This window comes from Python bivittatus, unplaced genomic scaffold, assembly GCF_059951505.1.
Source record: "Python bivittatus isolate LINGU-HERP-01145 unplaced genomic scaffold, Pbiv_v1 ctg000020_np1212, whole genome shotgun sequence".
NCBI lineage: Eukaryota > Metazoa > Chordata > Lepidosauria > Squamata > Pythonidae > Python > Python bivittatus.
In genome coordinates this window covers 48,753,833-48,772,154 of record NW_028277030.1, presented here as the reverse complement: position 1 = coordinate 48,772,154, position 18,322 = coordinate 48,753,833, and the positions used below count along the sequence as shown (strand labels likewise).

Here is an 18,322-nt window from a genome sequence, read left to right as displayed (position 1 = left end):
CAAGCATTATAAAGAACGTTACTGCACGTCATCGGCCATTTAAAATTTCCGCAGACTAAGCTCTTTCTGTCCTACTTCACTCCCAACGTTTAAATGACCACCTTCACTCCTAAAATCCAGGGTCTTCTGTGGGGATTTAAATTCCACCCCGGAAGTCGACTCTTTCACGCAATGTACCGTGGGAATTGTGGTTCCCGCTTCCCTTTAGCGTCTTTACGAGGAGGGTGGGGAAAATGTCCTAAAGGAAACCACAACTCCCCTGATCCTTTACGTCGGCCACCACCTCCATGCCGCGCAAGCGCATTGGTGAGAACTGGTTTTTGAATCAGCGGCGTTGTTATTGACGCCATATTGCTGGTGTGGAAGAGTCACAGAGAGACGTGCGACAGCCGCCGCCGCAGTCATCGCTCTTCATCGGCGGCCCCAGGCCGGGTAGCCTCCCGTCAAGCCGCTCCCACCGGCCTAGACCCCCTCCCGGATACGGCCCGGGGAGGATTTGCCGCGGGCGGAGCCTACAAGTCCAGCTGAGCCGGGCCCAGAGCTCCGGGCCGCTCCCTGGAGACGCAGGCGGAGCCGGCGGCCGGCAGGAGAAAGCCGAAGCGGCGCAGAGCAGTGGCGACCCGGCGTTTGACAAGGCGCGGCAGCGCGGGAAGCTCTCCCCTTCCCCCGCCCCCTGTCAGTCCTTCTGGACGCTCCTTCGGTGCGAAAGGCCCGGCCGGCTCAGCTGCTGAGCCCCTTTCTTCTTCCTCCTCTTCCTCTTCCGCCCCCCGCTCGACTCGGCCATGGCCTGCGGCGCGACCTTAAAACGGACTCTAGATTTCGACCCTTTGCTGAGCCCGGCCTCGCCGAAGCGACGGCGCTGCACTCCATTGTCCGCCTCGGCGGCGGCCGCCGCCTCTTCCTCTTCAGCTTCCTTTGCCTCGTCCCCGCAGAAATACCTGCGCATGGAGCCTTCGCCCTTCGGGGAAGTGTCCACTCGCCTCACCACAGGTAGGGGGTGGAGGGACGCAGGGTGGGGTCCCGGACGGCAGGGCGGCAGGCGAGCGAGAGGGGCGGCGGGGCGGGCGGGCGGTCCGAGGGCCTCTGAAGTCTGGAAGAGCAGCGGCCGCCGCTTCTTCCACCTGAATGGAACCGGCACGGCTCTGCCTTTCCACCAAAGCAGCCGCCTCCCTCCCCCCCTTTTGCTTTCGCCGCGGTGTCGGCACAATGGAAATGGCCGCCCTCCCCGCGGTGGGGGTGGGGAAGCGGCAAATACAGGAGAGGCCGCCGAAGGGGGTTGATCTTGGGCTGCGCCGGTGGATGTGCGGGGAGGGGAGGGGAGGGGAGGACTGTCGGCCTTGTTCTGTGCCGGGCTGGGCTGGGAGGGGAGTATCTTTCCACCGCACCTTTTGCCCCCTTGGGAGAGGGCTGGCCTGCGCGGTGCGAGAGGTATTTGTGTGGCGAGAAAGAGGAACTGGGGAGTTATCGCGAGGGAGGCGGGCTCTTCGCCGCGAAGGATGGAATATTCTCCTCCTCTGCCCTCCCTCGGTCTCTCTGCCCTTCTTCTATCTCCTCCCGGTGCGGGCAATCGATTTGCTGAAGCCATTAACTCGGGGAGCCAGCGCCTTGCCTGAGCATACATGGCAGGGCCGTTTCCTCCGAGTCCAGCAGCGTAGGAGGGCGGACTTGATCCAGGTCTGTCATCAATCACCCACAGTAGGCCGCTTGGGCAAGGGCCGGGCCAAACTAAGGACGAGAGGATTGCATTTTTTATTCCTTTTCCACCGCTTCGGATTTCAAGTCCAAGAATGCCCACCTTTCCTGAAGCGATAAGATCAGTGATGATGGGTTTATAAAAGTGTGTGTTTAGAGTGCGGGAAATAGGTTGTACATACTGGTAAACGGTATGATTAAGGTGGTACATCTTGGCTCCTTGAAGATCTTTTCCCTCTCACAGAGACGACAAATTAGTGGCAACATCAAGACTTGCTGTGTTGTCACCTCTGATGGTATGATTACCTCGCCCTGTGGTTTCTCATAGTATCTGTAACTGATCTTTGTCTAGTACAGTTTTCATATCTCGTTTTAAGAGAAGGCACTTCTATTCTCATGTGTGCTACAGTTCTCACTCCATAATTGTCTTCAGTGTGCCTGCATGTTGGGAATGTTGCTTTTGGATCAGTTGATAGCCTTGTTTGAGATAAATGGCATTTTCATATTAGTAATCAGTGACACTATAGCAACATGATTACATGGTAAATTCTTTTGAAATGGGTTTTAGACCTTGGAAACGTTTTTGGTTTTGAAGCGTGTTTTATTAATGGAAATTTTAAATTATAAGGTCAGAGTATAGGATATTAATCTTTTCCCCTGAGACTAGGTTACAATCTGAAATGTTAATACCACAGCCTATAAAATGGGTAAGCAATTGGCATCCCTAAAGCCATGTGTGAACTTTAGCCTAATTTCAACATTCTGCAAGCAAATAATTTGATCCTTCCTTGGCATTTGAGGGAGGGGAATAGATAAGTAGATAGTAACTATATGGTACTGGGCATTTATTTAGTATCCCATCTAATTAATGTGCTACTGCTGATTTTAATGGGATCATGGAAGTGTTGGAATATTTCCTCAGCAATTTTTGGAGTTAGTGGTACATATTATGTATCTATCATTACTATAAAGTAACTAACCATTGTTAAAACTAAAAATAAAGTTAAACTGCTTAATACCAACACAAGGTGGGTGACTTCACTGGAAGTAGAAATATCCATCTTATGAATATTTAATGTAAGTATGGGTTTAAAATTGATTTAGTGGAGTGGACAGCTAGGCATCTCAAGTCATTAAACAGCTTGCAGTCATTGGAAAGTACCCTTTTGAAACATAAGTAGTTCCTGGAAAAATCCATTAAAGAATAAAGCTGTTCAAAGTTATAAATGGATGGTTGGCTAAGCTAAGCAATTCTATTTAAAATGGAATATAGAGAGGTTAATTGTGCAGTAACAGCATTTAAGTATTTAAATATTTAATAGTGAGGTTTCTAAGATACTAATTAAGACAGGAGATCAATAATTCCAGAGACACACATAATTGTGTAATTTTCATATTATACAGGGATCTGTCACTCAGAGATATATTCCTTTGAAGTGCGTGTTCATATGATCTGAATACATTTTCATCTGTATTAAAAAACCTACATTTCTGCTCACAAAACTGCTTGCATCAGATAAAAAAATGTTCCTTATGCTGTAAGCATATACTTAAATGGAAGGCATATACTTAAACCAACAAGAACTAGTGTGGCGGTTTAGTCTGTTGGACAAAGCTAGGGAGATCCAAGTTCAAGCATCCTGCTGTGCACCCACTATGAAAATTCACTAAGTAGCTTAGAGCTGTCCATTCTCTCTTGGCTGAACATATCTTACAGGGAATTTGCACCTGAAACACCTTTGTATGCCATGGACGAATAACAGTGATACTGTCTAATGAATCATAGAATGTAAGAGTTCGAGGAGTCTTGGAGGTTATCTAGTCTAACTCATGCCCAGTGAAGTATTTCACTACTACAATATCACTAGAAAGATTTTAATTGTCAGGTAGTGTGTCAACATTTGCATTTACAATTTTCAGTGAGTACTGTATAGTTTTTTTTACAGAAATGTGTGGTGATGCTTGGTGATGTTCCTTGTTATATCATGGCTTTAATGTTAACAGTAATTTCTGAGAATTTGATGCTTCTCTGAGGAAGCATAGATGTTATAAAATGCCATTAGTATATTTCATAGTTCATTGCTAGCCCTCATACTTCCATAGTGGGGGCAAGTCATAGAAAACAGATGTCCCATACAACACAGGTGCCACTGTTTATGTATATTACTATTCATAGTGGCTGCAGTTGAGATCTGATTAAGCATTTTAGAAAATTTCTGTCTCACGTACTGATTTCAAGGCAGTTCCTATAGATTCAATGAGCAAAATGTGGCCTTCCAAATAACTTGAACCACAACTCCCAGGATATCCAGGTAGCATTGCCAACAGTGTGGAATGCTGGGAGTTCTAATTAACAATTTACAATACGCCATTTGAATAAATAAAACAAACCCCTTCCCCCAATAAAAGTAGGTCAGTTTTAAAATGATTAAAGCATATGATTAAAGCAGATAGAAAGTATAGTATAAAATATTAACAGATGCTGCCTTCTTAAAATTTAAAAGATGGAGGTGACTTGAACCTTTTGGGGAAGAGTTCCAGGACTTATTTACCATTCAGAGCCTGTTTAGAATGTTGTGGTCCACAAGTATTGTGAAATAAATAAAACTAGTGCCTGTAGTGAAAAAGCCTAGTCGTGTCCTCACTAACTATACCTACAAAAGTGACAGCAGAATCTCAGGTATTGAATGCAATGGATAACAAGTCATGCAAGAGGAAGTGGTTTCCAGATGTGCCAGTCATATGTTATTGGGGCCTTTGTAGGTGATAGTAAATAAAATAATATGTAATAAATTATTTCCCAGTTGTAAGACCTGCTTTAAAATAAATATTTGTGTATGAAAAAATAAGTATTTTTGTGCATATTTATCTGGAGCTAAGTTGTTTTAACACAGCAGGACTAACCTATGAGTAAAATATATAGGATGACATGATAAAGTAATTGAAACAAATCAATGCTTTATTTAAAAATGGGCATGATTATAATATTTGGATTATGGGCCATCTGTTCATTGATGGATTCTTTTCTGTATCTTAACTCCAACTTTATTGTGGAAGGTGGAGGATGCTTCATTTGAAGTACTTGTGGGGGAAAGAGAGCAGGAAAGTCTGATTATAGAAGTGGACTATTCTTTACATATTTGAAATAGCCCCTAGTAAATGCATAAGGTGGTATGACAAGTAAATATAACAATTATTTTTGATTTGACTCTATTCTCCTTATATTCTGGTTGTCTTGTTTTTATGAAACAAGTGCATTTCTTAAAAGTTCTTGGAAAAATAATCTGTATAACAGTAGGAGTAGAAAAGTTCCAGTTTTTGGAATATTTTTTTGAACATCACTGGTTATGCTTGTATTTGTCTTTTCTACTGTAGCACAATGTTGTGTCATCATCCCTGGGATTAAGGCCTTTGAATTTTTCTGTTGAAAGAACAAAACTTTCCAAACATGGTAAATGAGGAATAAAATCTACCTTGGAATTGTGATTCTGTAACTAAGAACAAAGCATCAGCTGTGTTGAGTATAAAATTGTTACAGTTAAAGATTGTAATGAGGGAAGGGGAGAGAGGAAAGTTTTAGTATAAATGTTGCATCTAATTGCTTTAAACATTATTTGGACAACTCTATTGCTTTATGTTTGTTAATACTAATTAGGCTTTCTTCTACTTCATATTGATTTTCTGTTCAACATTTGTCATCATCTACAGGAACATTCGTATCTTAATTTTTTCAGACCAAGGCTTTTGTTCAGTGGGCATGGCACACAAGTGAAAATTATTTTCTCTGTTAGGAAAGTACAATTTTCACTCAGTTTGGAAGTTATAGTTATGTTTTGACTAGTTAGACTGTTTATAAAAAGGTAGAAGCTCCTCAAGTTGTACTTGATTTTTAGTGACTACGTGAATACATCCATGTGTTGATTGATTTGTTTTTCAAATTTCTGGGGTGTCCAAATCCAACAACTCTGGGCAATTTAGCATACAGAAACAGTAAAAATAAAATCTAAATCCCAAAAGAAAGCATTATCCAGAGGAAGCAACAGCCAGCCTCCCCGCCCCCCAAAGTAAAAACAGTAAAAAGCTTCTTCTTCCCAGTCACCCTAATCCAAGGCCTGAGGTTAAAAATAAGGAAGTGATCTGCTGTTGCCTTCTTAGATGCTCTTTGACTTTTTGCTCTAGCTCACAGCCCTGGAATTTCCTGGTAGTCTCTCATTTCAGTATTAACCAGGTCCAGTGGTAGCTTTTTCAAGATATCTGATGTTGGCTAGGTGTTTCCATCTGCTGCACATGGTCTGTTTATAAATAGGTTTTTAAGACAGTGAAGAATACTGTATCATTCCAGTTAATAACTTTTTAATCTAAAATCACTACTGATTGATTAATTTTGCTAGATTTGTAAGGCCACCTAATTATCAGACTCAAGGTGGTGTTTTCATTTAACATAATACCAAATTAATAGAATTGTATCTTTATTTATTACATTTGTACATTACATTCCCTCCAGAAGGCCAAATGGGGGTATGCTGTACTGTCTTCAACAACTTTGAAAGGTGAATTATGCCAAGAAATGATCAGTGCAAAGCCACCAAGTGAATATGATGGCTGAGTAGGGATTGTTCATTCCATCATGTGATTACATTTCAGACTAAACAACCTTATCACAAAGTACTAATTATTGCAGCTACAATCATATATGTATGTACCTGGAAGAGTCCTATGATTTACTCAGGAACTTCAATGAAAATATATCTAGAATTGTACTATCATTTCTTGTATAAAATTAATAAGTTCAAGAAGAGAATTCTAACCTAGCGCACTCTTGATATGTTAATTTTAGTGAGAACCACTTTGTGCAGTATAAAGTTGTTAAATTACCAGATGTAGGCTTACGTTTATTTAGAATATAGCTATTTCAAAATATTTCACAGTTGTTCGATTGGCTTTGAACCATTGAATTCGCTTGCTAACACTATTCCTTAAGCTACTTCACATATGTCTACTCATCATTTGATGGCTTAAATGTATGACTGAACCATCATAGGACATATTTAGAACTTTATAACATAATTACTGCCAAGGCCCAGTGTTAATGGACTTGGCTTCCATTCATAAATGCCTCTGGCAACCCATATAGTCATATGAGCAAATGACCTTAGGACATTGTTCCAGTAAACTGCTTTTGCAAGAACATTTTAAAAATTGGTTTGGTTGAATAAAGTATGACCTCATATAGTACTTTGTATCCTAATCTTGTGCCTTATTTCAAATGTTAAAAGCCTTGTATTTCACAATTAAAAAACAGTAGAGTTAGTTAGAAATATAATTGACTTGTTAATACAGTATTTTCCTTTGTTACATGAAGTATACACTACTTTAGTGTCAATTTGGAAAATCATTTTTTACCAGTTTGTCTCCAAAGAACATTTTAAATATCTTCCATATTTATTTTTATTCAGAAAATGAAATTTAGATATATCTGTTAGATATCTAATTTAATTAAACATCAGAATGACATTAATTTGGGGGTATATGTCTGTTTTTCCTAGATTTTCCTTTTCTTTTCTCTTAAAAATTAAAATTCATAATCAGCCAAACAGAATGTTGGCTATTCTGCTAGTATGACCATGAGTGCAGCTCATAAGATCAGTTCTGTCTACAATACTTGAAGCAGGAATAGGCAGTCGGTCTCAAGGATGTTATACCTGGAAGAGCACTTGATCGTCTGTCTTGAAGAACGATTATGCCTTGATGCTTTATGTCCACTGATTACTAAATAATAATGAAACTTTTAATAATAGTGTAACGTACATTGAAAATGTCAGGTTGTTTACGTGTCAGAGGAAGCTGAAATTAGAGATGACAAAATAATAGACATAATGTGGAAGTGGCACTGTTTACATTATTGAAATGGAAACAGTGTTGCATCATTCAATCACTAGAAAACTGGGATATATCTGTATAAAAATAAACATATTATGAGAAGACGTCAGTGTCAGATTGACTGGTCTGCAGTTTCTTCTTTCCCCATTTTTTTGAAAATAGGAATGTTTGTTTTTAGTTATTTGGCTCTTCACCATATCTCCAGGAATTCTATATAAAAAAAACACAGAAGGTTGATCTGGCCATTAGCTAGTTAGTAATCTAACATGCAGTTTACTTTGAAATTTAACATTTCTATCAGACTGAAGTTTCAGCTTTGCCACTTTATTCTGCTCCTCACAGTTTCCTGGTGAACCACAGATTTTTTTTTTTTTTATTAAAGACTGAAAGTAGCTTTCCCTTTTATTTATCAGCATTTCTGTGTCTTTCTAAGCAGCTGGTACATTGATTCTTTTCCTTTTATTTTGAAGATACTCAAAGAAGCCCTTGTTGTTATTGTTCTTAGCATCCTTCACTAACCTCAACTCATTTCAAGCTTTAGCTTTCCTGACATTATCTTTGCAGGTCCTAGATGTGTCCCTTTTTGTTGGCAGATCTTCATGAGCATGCATATTGTTTAAGTATAAGCCCATTATCTAGCTACATTTAACAACAGTCTTCTAAAGGAAGTAGGGAGGATTTAATCCAATACATTAAATCATTATTTAGAATTAAATAATTATTTAAATTATTTAAACTGAAGTAAATAATTTAAACCACAGTGTTTTAATTAGGAAAATTATATCCTCATTTATAGTGAAAATGCATTTTTGGTGTTTGATAAAAAATGCAAACATTTTAAAAGTTTTGTTTTAGACAATACATGTCATATATAAAATAATTATTTGGTGAATAATGATGAATTTAGTACCAAGCACTGATATATTAGTGAAGTCACTAGGAGTTAAATCAGCTCAAGTTTAGTAATGGCATTGAATGTTAATATTTTTGCCATTATATACTAGGAGAACAGCCATTCTCTTTAAAATTGTATTAATAATCATGTTTATTATGACTACCTTTCTTCAGAAAACAGAATACTGTTACTTTAACAAAACCTTTATAAGCATTTTTTTATTTTTTAAACAGATAACAATCAGCCCTCTTGGGACAAGAATCTTAAAATATAGGTTGGATGGTGAATATAGTCTTCAGTCTTTATTAATAAAATATTCCTCTTTGGTAAGAGTAATACAAGATTTGCTGTTTTTTCTGGAAAGGAAATACAAGAGTTACTGTTTTTTCTGATTCCAAATTCTTTGTGTTTTGAATGAATTACTCCAGATTCTTTCTGTACCAGCGGGATAGTCTACTGCTATTAAAAGGTAGATCACTACAGTCAGTAATATGGCTTTTTAAAAACTCATCAGCAATTTTTAGCCCCATGTTGGGAATATTGACACTGATAATTCCATATTTCAGGTGGTTTAAGTTATAGAACCAGTGCTAGGGTTAGGTCCTCTTCAGCTGAGAAAACAGTTGGAAAAGGTTTTTCATTCTTTTTTTCTTCAGGAGGACTCCTTTCAATGTTTGCTCCCCTTGCCAGTTTAAAGTTTGGTGTTTTTTTTTTAAGGATCCTGATTTAAGGATCTTGGATCACTTGGATCCTGCAACAACTGAGATGGCCAACCAGTGGTTAGAGCAATAGCTATTGTGCCCTTCCTCAGCAACTAAGAAGAGTGACAGGAAAGGTGCAGAGAGAAGAAAAACACACATGCAATTTGTATTAGCTAGGTTTTGATAAATCAACAGTTCACTGAAGTACTAACATCAAATACCTTGTGTGAAAGATTTAGATTTCCCTGCTTTGTTCAAGGTATCAGCTGCAAACTGGTTACTTTACATGTACTAGGTTGGCCTTTTTTAGAGCACCAAAGTCTTTTGCTATATTAATGGAATACTGCAACCACACATGCTGATCTTCAGTTTCTTCTGAATTTCTTTTGATCTTGGACAAATTCATAGGATTATCTCTGATAAAGCTATATACTAAGCATTTGAAATTATTTTGGTAGTTATAGGTGTATTGTTATTTCTTGTAAAGATGTTGCAGTGCATTCTGTTCATTTCTTGGTAATTAACTGCTTTGGTAAGGAAGGTGTTCCATTTTTTTGATACATGGTTTTTGTTTTGTTTTGCTGCTGCTTCATTTCTATTTTCTGTGCTAGGACCCTCATTAAAATATCTCCAAATGTGACTTTTATGGCCTGCAGCCATGATTAGGTTTAAGTCAGTTGATGACATACTTCAGGACATAAGCTTTTTCCTCAAGTGCTAAAGATTGCTGGAATGTATTCTGTTCACCATTTTATTTCACTTTATCTTCATTGAATTCATATTCAGGCTCTTCCCCCTTGTCCAGGTATACTCCATCATATATTGTTTATTCATTGACTTTCTTTGTCGTTGCACTTTTAGAGCAGTTTGTTAACTGTTCTCATCTTCATATTACCTAGGAGACTAGAATATAATTAGATTTTTTTTAATTCTAATCATTTTTATGAACTGTTTATAGAACTTTTTAATCTACTTTCTACTTTCAATTTTATAAAATAGATTTATTTTATAAAAAGGTATTGATTTTTGTCTGACCTGAAGGGAAATTTATATTATCCTTCATGTGGCTGATGTGTGGAATAAGCTGTGAGACTATGACTTGATGAAGGCATATTTAGCAGGTTTATGGTTGAGTTGAAACCAGATTCTTGCAAATTGGTAGCTTTTCTTTTCTGCAGTAACTTTTGCTAAGTCCTTTTGGTAGGAGGAACTGCAACTCTACCACGGGACAATTAAGAGGGAGAATAAGATTCCTGCCTTTAGCAATGTAAATACAGAGTACGCTTCAGTAGTAAATGCCAAGTTACTAATAATTTTAGCAAGGGTGGCTAGTTGGTATATTCTAGTCACATGTTGCTGATATGGATATCCTTATGTCCACTATAGCCACCAGTGGTCCCTTGAATGAAATTGTTTGCCTAAGAAATTGTTGCAGCAGTTGTAAAATACTGGCTCACAGTTTTCTCAGATTAGATTCCCTAGCTGGAAGATTGTACATCTAAGATTGTTTCTAATGTTTTTGTTTCTTTTCAATATTTTCTCTGGATGTAAATTTATGCAATTAGTTATTGAGAACTATTAAACTAAGCTTCCATTGGGAATGCCTGTAAGAATAGATGAAGTCTCCAGCAAGGGAGGTTATTTGGTAAATTGAAGGATATTACCCACCAGCAACCATGAGTCTTTGCTCATCTAGACTCCAAAATAGTAGATTGGAGAGAGGCAGAGTTTTTGTGTGAATTGCAAGGGGTTGACATTCAACATGTTACTAATTTTATATATAGATAATTTAAAATAATGCTTTTTATTATAATCTTGGTGCTGGATATATAATTTACTGACAGTGTAAATACATTACTGTATTTCCTGTAAAGCAGTTAAATGTCCTTGGAGATACAGTAGGCTTGCAAAAGTATAATTGTTTGGTCACTTGGGGCAAGAAAGATTCTTATATAATAGAATAGTGGCTGCTTCTGTGGATGCTAATCATTCTGTTTTGGATAAGGGAGAAGAAAGATATATGCTGCTGAATTCTCTCAGCAGATAAAATGGTGCATATCATAGTGGCTTTCAGTAAGTATGGCACTTGCTTGCACTTACTGAAGATACTAATACATATGCAGTGAATAATTATTGCAAAAACTGTGGATGTTTCAGTAATGTAACCTAATTATCTTGTGGAAGCATGTTATATATGTGCAGGAATAAAAGAAGCACATTTTACACCTTTCTGAGTCTCCAAACCTGGAAAGATATATGCATTATGTTTTCACTAGTGCTGTGTTGTGGGAAGAATACATGATTAATGGTTATGATCTAATTTTCTTGCTACTTTCTATGGAAAAGTGGAGAACATCAGAAACTATCAGTGGGCCTAATGCCATTTTCTATTATCTCCATCTGTGTCTTGTAGGAATCTGAATGGGGAATAGGGTTGGAAATTGTAGTATGACTTTTAGGAGGAAATCTACAAGTGTATACCCTTAATTTACTTGATTTACTGTAATATACAGTCAGGTCCAGAAATATTGGGACATCGACACAATTCTAACATCTTTGGCTCTATACACCACCACAATGGATTTGGAATGAAACAAACACAATGTGCCTTAACTGCAGACTGTCAGCTTTAATTTGAGGGTATGTACATCCAACTCAGGTGAACGGTGTAGGAATTACAACAGTTTGCATATGTGCCTCCCACTTGTTAAGGGACCAAAAGTAATGGGACAATTGGCTTCTCAGCTGTTCCATGGCCAGGCGTGTGATATTCCCTCAGTACCCCAATTACAATGTGCAGATAAAAGGCCCAGAGTTCATTTCAAGTGTGCTATTTGCATTTGGAATCTGTTGCTGTCAACTCTCAAGATGAGATCCAAAGAGCTGTCACTATCAGTGAAGCAAGCCATCATTAGGCTGAAGAAACACAACAAACCCATCAGAGAGATAGCAAGAACATTAGGCGTGGCCAAAACAACTGTTTGGAACATTCTCAAAAAGAAGGAATGCACTGGTGGAACACTCTCCAGGAGGTAGGTGTATGTGTGTCAAAGTCAACAATCAAAAGAAGACTTCACCAGAGTGAATACAGAGGGTTCACCACAAGATGTAAACCATTGGTGAGCCTCAAAAACAGGAAGGGCAGATTAGAGTTTGCCAAACGACATCTAAAAAAGCCTTCACAGTTCTGGAACAACATCCTATGGACAGATGAGACCAAGATCAACTTGTACCAGAGTGATGGGAAGAGAAGAATATGGAGAAGGAAAGGAACTGCTCATGATCCTAAGCGTACCACCTCATCAGTGAAGCATGGTGGTGGTAGTGTCATGGCGTGAGCATGTATGGCTGCCAATGGAACTGGTTCTCTTGTATTTATTGATGATGTGACTGTTGACAAAAGCAGCAGGATGAATTCTGCAGTGTTTCAGGCAATATTATCTGCTCACATTCAGCCAAGTGCTGCAGAACTCATTGGACGGCGCTTCACAGTACAGATGGACAGTGACCCAAAGCATACTGCAAAAGCAACCAAAGAGTTTTTGAAGGGACAGAAGTGGAATGTTATGCAATGGCCAAGTCAGTCACCTGACCTGAATCCCATTGAGCATGCATTTCACTTGCTGAAGACAAAACTGAAGGGAAAATGCCCCAAGAACAAGCAGGAATTGAAGACAGTTGCAGTAGAGGCCTGGCAGAGCATCACCAGGGATGAAACCCAGCGTCTGGTGATGTCTATGCGTTCCAGGCTTCAGGCTGTGATTGACTGCATTGGATTTGCAACCAAGTATTAAAAAGGGAAAGTTTGATTTATGATTATTATTCTGTCCCATTACTTTTGGTCCCTTAACAAGTGGGAGGCACATATGCAAACTGTTGTAATTCCTACACCGTTCACCTGAGTTGGATGTACATACCCTCAAATTAAAGCTGACAGTCTGCAGTTAAAGCACATTGTGTTTGTTTCATTCCAAATCCATTGTGGTGGTGTATAGAGCCAAAGATGTTAGAATTGTGTCGATGTCCCAATATTTCTGGACCTGACTGTATGTACATACTTGGGTTTTGAAATCACTGAAATATAATTCATAATCATAGTGAATGCATTTCCTTTTTCTAGAGCAAATTCTGTACAATATAAAACAGGAATACAAACGCATGCAGAAGAGAAGACATCTAGAAAACTTTCACCAAACAGATCCTTGTTGTTCTACTGATGCACAGTCACAAGCATTTCTCCTTTCTGGACCAGCTTTGCCAGGTGAGGATTTTAGAATAAGTTGGAATGCATTCGAATTTGGATCAGATTGAGTTTTTCTCTAAATAGGATGAATCAAAAGAATCACAGTGCTGTATTGGTGGTATTAGAATGAGTTTAAGCTAAAATTTAATAATGTTTATCCAGCTGAATGGATACTACTAGCAGAGCAGGTTTTTGTGTCCCAGCAGTTTGAGCCATGCTTCCCAGGTTAGAGATCTTCCAGAGCAAACTTGTGGGAGTAGGCTGGTACAGTAGAGAGAGAGAGGGAGAATGGAAAAGAGAAGCAGAGATTTTTTTTTTTCATTTTATTTATAGAATCTCAACTTATGAACGGGCTTGAGATAGCTTACAGTACAAGCAAAAACAATTTAAACCATGAACAAATCTGATTAATGAAGGCAGCCCAAGAATGATCAGTACCCATACACATAGTGCAATAAGAACTTGAAGGCCTGCAGGTTGGGGGCATTCCTCAGCTTGGGAGGCAGAGCAGTTTAAAAGACAGGGGCAGACACTGAGAAAGTACATCGTCAGTCCTCACACCCTTTATCTTCCATTGAGTAGGAGCTCACAGCATTCCTTCCCTCAGGCCAAAACTGGGTCGATAGACAGTCCTGTAGGTGTCCATTTGTCAAACCATATAGGGCTTTAAATATAACTGGCACGTTGAATAGAATAATGTTGGATGTTGCTCAAAGCTTATTTAGGAGATACACTTTATATTTTGCCCATAAAACATTGAAATAATGTTGAAGTTGACTATTACAGGGCAACTGTTAGGTCTCACTGGTTGAACCCATGATTTGTTTAGGTTAAATCCCATGGTTAGCACAAACCCCCAAATGGTGTTATACGATACTTAAACAAACAATGGACAGCTAGATTTGTATCTGTGCTATTCTGAGGAAAGAATATATGTGTGAACAATAACATTTTTACTAATCACAGCCAGGTTGTAGTTTATAAAGAATTGGATTGATCTGAAGATTCAGCTTGGGAAGGCTAACATAAGAGACAATCGAATTATTGCTTTGGATGTATAAACTACATTAAAATGTATGTTACGTACAGAGCTATTAGTGTGAGGGAAATATAGAGAAGAAGCTGGAAATTAAGTGTAAGAATGCTAAAATCAGGAGTTCTGCAAACTTGCTATGTGTGCAACTTGTGACTCCAAAGTTTTACAACTTTCAGGTTTTCAGAGTAATATTTTTAATGATGAACTGCTTATTTTAGTTATATCCTTTTCCCATCTTTCACTGAATGAATTTGGCATGAGAAATGGACTTGGAATAACCCATATTTTATGTTCATAAGCCAATTGAATTGGACCTTCTTTCATTTTTGGAAGGGACTCTAACAATAGTAACTCTCACTATTCATTGTCACTTCCCTGGGAGCATTGCTATGATACTGCCTAATCATGGTTGGCTTAAGGAGAAATGTGAGAAACAGGTGGTCTAGTGGTTAAAGTGTTGGATTAAGACTGGGAAGACTCAGGTTCTAGTCCACCTTCTGCCATGGAAGCTGTCTTTGGGCTAGTCACTTGCCCAACCCAACCTACTCCATGGTTTGCCTCCTTAAACTTCTAGCAAAAAGGCAGGGTGTTCATCTAACAAAATAAAGACAGCTGGGGTAGGGGGGCTGTGAGGGGAAAGAAAAATCAGTGAAATCTGTCTCCCTTCTCCTGCCTTCAAGGGTGCATTGTGTGAGTGGAATTCATGAGAATTCTGGGTCACATTAATTTTGAGCCACTGTAAATAAAACTTCTAAATAGTTTCTAGAAGCTTACAGTTTCTGGGTTACTACATCTGATAGACATGCTTCCGTAGTTCTAACTACTTCTGTGTGTGTGTGTGCCTTCAAGTCAGTTTTTGGCTCCTGGTGACTGCCTGGTCTAGTCCCTGCAGTTTTCTTGGCAAGCTTTTCACCATTGCCTCCTTCCTAGGGCTGAGAGAGAGCGACTGGCCCAAGGTCACCAGCTGCTTCATGGGAGGACTAGAACGCACACTCTCCTGGTCTCTAGCACAGTGCCTTAACCACTACACCAAACTGTCTCCATAGTTCTAGCTACTGATTTTAATACATGCACAATAATTCAGAGGCTTGTACTTAAAGTCTACTGAAATCAGTGGACTATAAATGGAGCCATTTTTATTAGAGTTAAAGTTGCTGTTACTGCTGTAATCTGATTCTCAAAATACTTTAAAGTGAACTGTTATCTACATTAATCTTCTAGAAAATCTTCTAAAACATACTTGAATTAACTCTGGAAAAATTTTTCAAAGGTACTTCATCTGCAGCATCATCACCACTGAAAAAAGAACAGCCCCTCTTTACTCTCAGACAAGTTGGAATGATCTGTGAACGCTTGCTCAAAGAACGTGAAGAGAAAATCCGTGAAGAGTATGAAGAAATCTTGACCACAAAACTTGCAGGTATGGTAAAAACAAACAAAATGTATAATGTCAGCTGTTATATTTTTCACTATGATTTGTTCATCCTGACGCTTGGCTGGTGATACAAGATGTTGTATGACTACATTTTTCTGGCTGGGCAGTCACTGTGCTTTGCCCTGGCCTCAGATAAGGACCTTTCTGCTTTGCAGAAACAGCATGGATGATTTATACCACTTAATTGTTAAATTATTTTGCTCTTTAGATGTTTTTAACTATTTTTAGCCACAGCAAAGATTAATGTTCAGGAATTCTGAATGTTCTTAGCTAACATTTGGTGGCCTCTAGGTTGCTTACTTCTTACTTAGCTTGACAAATTGCAGTTTATGAGGCCGAAGGAGAAGATATGATGCTGTAAGTATCAGCGTTATCTGTGTTAACTCAAATTTCCTTAGAAAAGCATTTAACTAAATATTAGTTAAGAAACATTAACAGTTACAATATGCCGCAAATTTCCTTACATTTTCAGTATCATTCACTAGTAACAAGGATGCCAGTCACCTACTTTAGCTCTTGTAGCCAATTGAAATAAAGTTACAAAAGGGTAGAATCTGTTTTTTGTGTATGTAGAGAGTGTGAGCTATATCCAATTTTATGTGAGCAGGTTTCAGTTGTGCAATAGAACTTTTTCCCTTGTCTCCTGTAGTCCCCTAGTCTATTCAGTGATGTCCTTAGCCCTGTGGAATGGAGGAAAGGCATAATGGTTATGCCAGCAGTTGGACATATTTGCATATATCCCCATACATTACATACAGTAGAAATGCTATTTGAGTTAATTTCTTAAAGCATTTGTCCTTAAGATGATTAGAAACAGTTTAATAAAATCTTGGTAATATGCTGTTAGCCTGTTCTGCATACTTAAGAAAATAATGTTCAGTGCTAACCAAAACTGTATATTAAAATACTGCAGCAGCATGATGTCACTTGTGACCATTGGAGGCCATCCAAAAAGGTGTGGCCCCTAGACTGGGAAAAAAATGCCCATTTGTTTAGTCATGATACTGGAGGAGCTAGTATAGTATGGATAGAACAGAGTTCAGTGGTTTATTTTCATTAGTGGAACAAGGGGAGGCAATTCATCATCCCCTTGACATGTCCTTGTATATCTCATTTGTTGTGACGGTTGTGTACAATTCCACAACCCTCACAACAAATGTTAAAGGCATACAGGGAGAAGAATAAGGGAGATTCATGTTTCAGCAAGCACATTCATGTGTGTATCCCAAACATTAAATTCCATCTCTGTATGCATTGTTTAAAGTGAAAGGTCTTTTTCCTTGCGTTGTCTTGTAGAGAAGTGCTTTTATGTTTAGTACCTTACTTTAAATATTCCTTGATCACAGAACAGTATGACGCATTTGTGAAGTTTACGCATGACCAGATCATGCGACGATATGGAGAACAGCCTGCAAGTTGTAAGTATTTTAAGCTATCTTCCTTGCTGATCTTAGATTTGGGGGCAGATTTTGGTGGTTTGAGAAGGTAAATGGGGTGGAGTGGAACTGTGGAGATTATTTCTTTATTCTTTCTGAGAGCGGAAGCACCCAAAAGTGGGGTGACCCTCACAGGGATATAGCTTTAAAGAAACTGGGTTTCTTATACATGCTGTGTTTCAGTTGTTGTGTAAATTCTTCAGTTATATTGTTTCTTGACTTGATTCTTCTTTTCTTTTCAGATGTTTCATGAATCATGTTTTCTGCATATGTGGGCAGCCCTGAAACCCTGTTCTATTGTTGCAAGCTGTCCTTTAAAGACTTGCAACAATGCCATATTCCCTCTCCCCCCTCTGTATACACTGGTTATTTCAAGCTTTTGTCAGTGGCAACCACTCTTATGCAGCAACTGGTTTTGGAGTGCTCCCTGATGTCAGTACCACCTGGATGTGGACCTTTGCTACCTGTTAATACCAGTGGTCTCATTTGCTGTATCATTACAATTTGGCTTCTGTTAATAAGTTTGAAAAGTAAAAGGATTAAAGCTGGTGTACTAGAACTCTGCCCTTAACTGGTTGTGTAAATAAAAGTGTAGAATGACACTTCTGACTGAAGTTAGTGTGGTTTTCATAACTGTGCACTGCAAAGTTGTATTCACAGTTAAATTAGAATGTAATCCCTGGACAACTTCTAAGCAAATAGCCCACAGTACTGCCTGTGAAATAGTGAAGGAGGGCATTTTTGTATTCCATGACTTTTTGGGGGGTTAAGAATGGGTTTATATAAGTTCTCATTTTTGTAGGTTTTATTTATTCTATCAGTCTTTAACAAATGTTTATTGCTGCAATTTTTCAGTGTATCATTGTTTTACTGCCCTTGTAGTACTGGAATTTAGTTGAAAGAATAAAACATTTACTTCTAACCTGTGTTTTTACCTATATAAGTGGCATTTTTGCCATCATTCAAATAAAATAGATGTGAGTGTACTAAATGAAACTTCTATG

At 38.6% G+C, this 18,322-nt stretch overlaps 1 protein-coding gene across 2 annotated transcripts; it reads left to right on the top strand.

Moving 5' to 3' along the window:
- The first annotated feature begins 355 nt into the window (after nucleotides 1-355).
- AKIRIN2 (akirin 2) lies at nucleotides 356-17,920 on the top strand. Of its 2 annotated transcripts, none has more exons than XM_088138336.1 (5): nucleotides 356-990; nucleotides 13,289-13,429; nucleotides 15,718-15,867; nucleotides 17,229-17,300; nucleotides 17,561-17,920. In XM_088138336.1, exons 1-5 carry the CDS (start codon nucleotides 783-785, stop codon nucleotides 17,569-17,571), a joined length of 582 nt encoding a protein of 193 aa, XP_087994462.1. In that variant the 5' UTR covers nucleotides 356-782; the 3' UTR covers nucleotides 17,572-17,920. The 2 variants fall into 2 exon arrangements, with proteins under 2 accessions (XP_087994462.1, XP_025029850.2); XM_025174082.2 differs by lacking the exon at nucleotides 356-990 and adding an exon at nucleotides 1,701-1,988.
- Nucleotides 17,921-18,322: the final 402 nt, after the last annotated feature.

Bases quoted from the DNA above. Each gene is read 5' to 3' on its own strand.
- AKIRIN2 (XM_088138336.1), top strand. From the start codon at position 783: ATGGCCTGCGGCGCGACCTTAAAACGGACTCTAGATTTCGACCCTTTG. The intron at 991-13,288 runs GTAGGGGGTGGA...TCCTTTTTCTAG, and splicing joins GTCCACTCGCCTCACCACAG to AGCAAATTCTGTACAATATA. The intron at 13,430-15,717 runs GTGAGGATTTTA...AATTTTTCAAAG, and splicing joins TTCTGGACCAGCTTTGCCAG to GTACTTCATCTGCAGCATCA.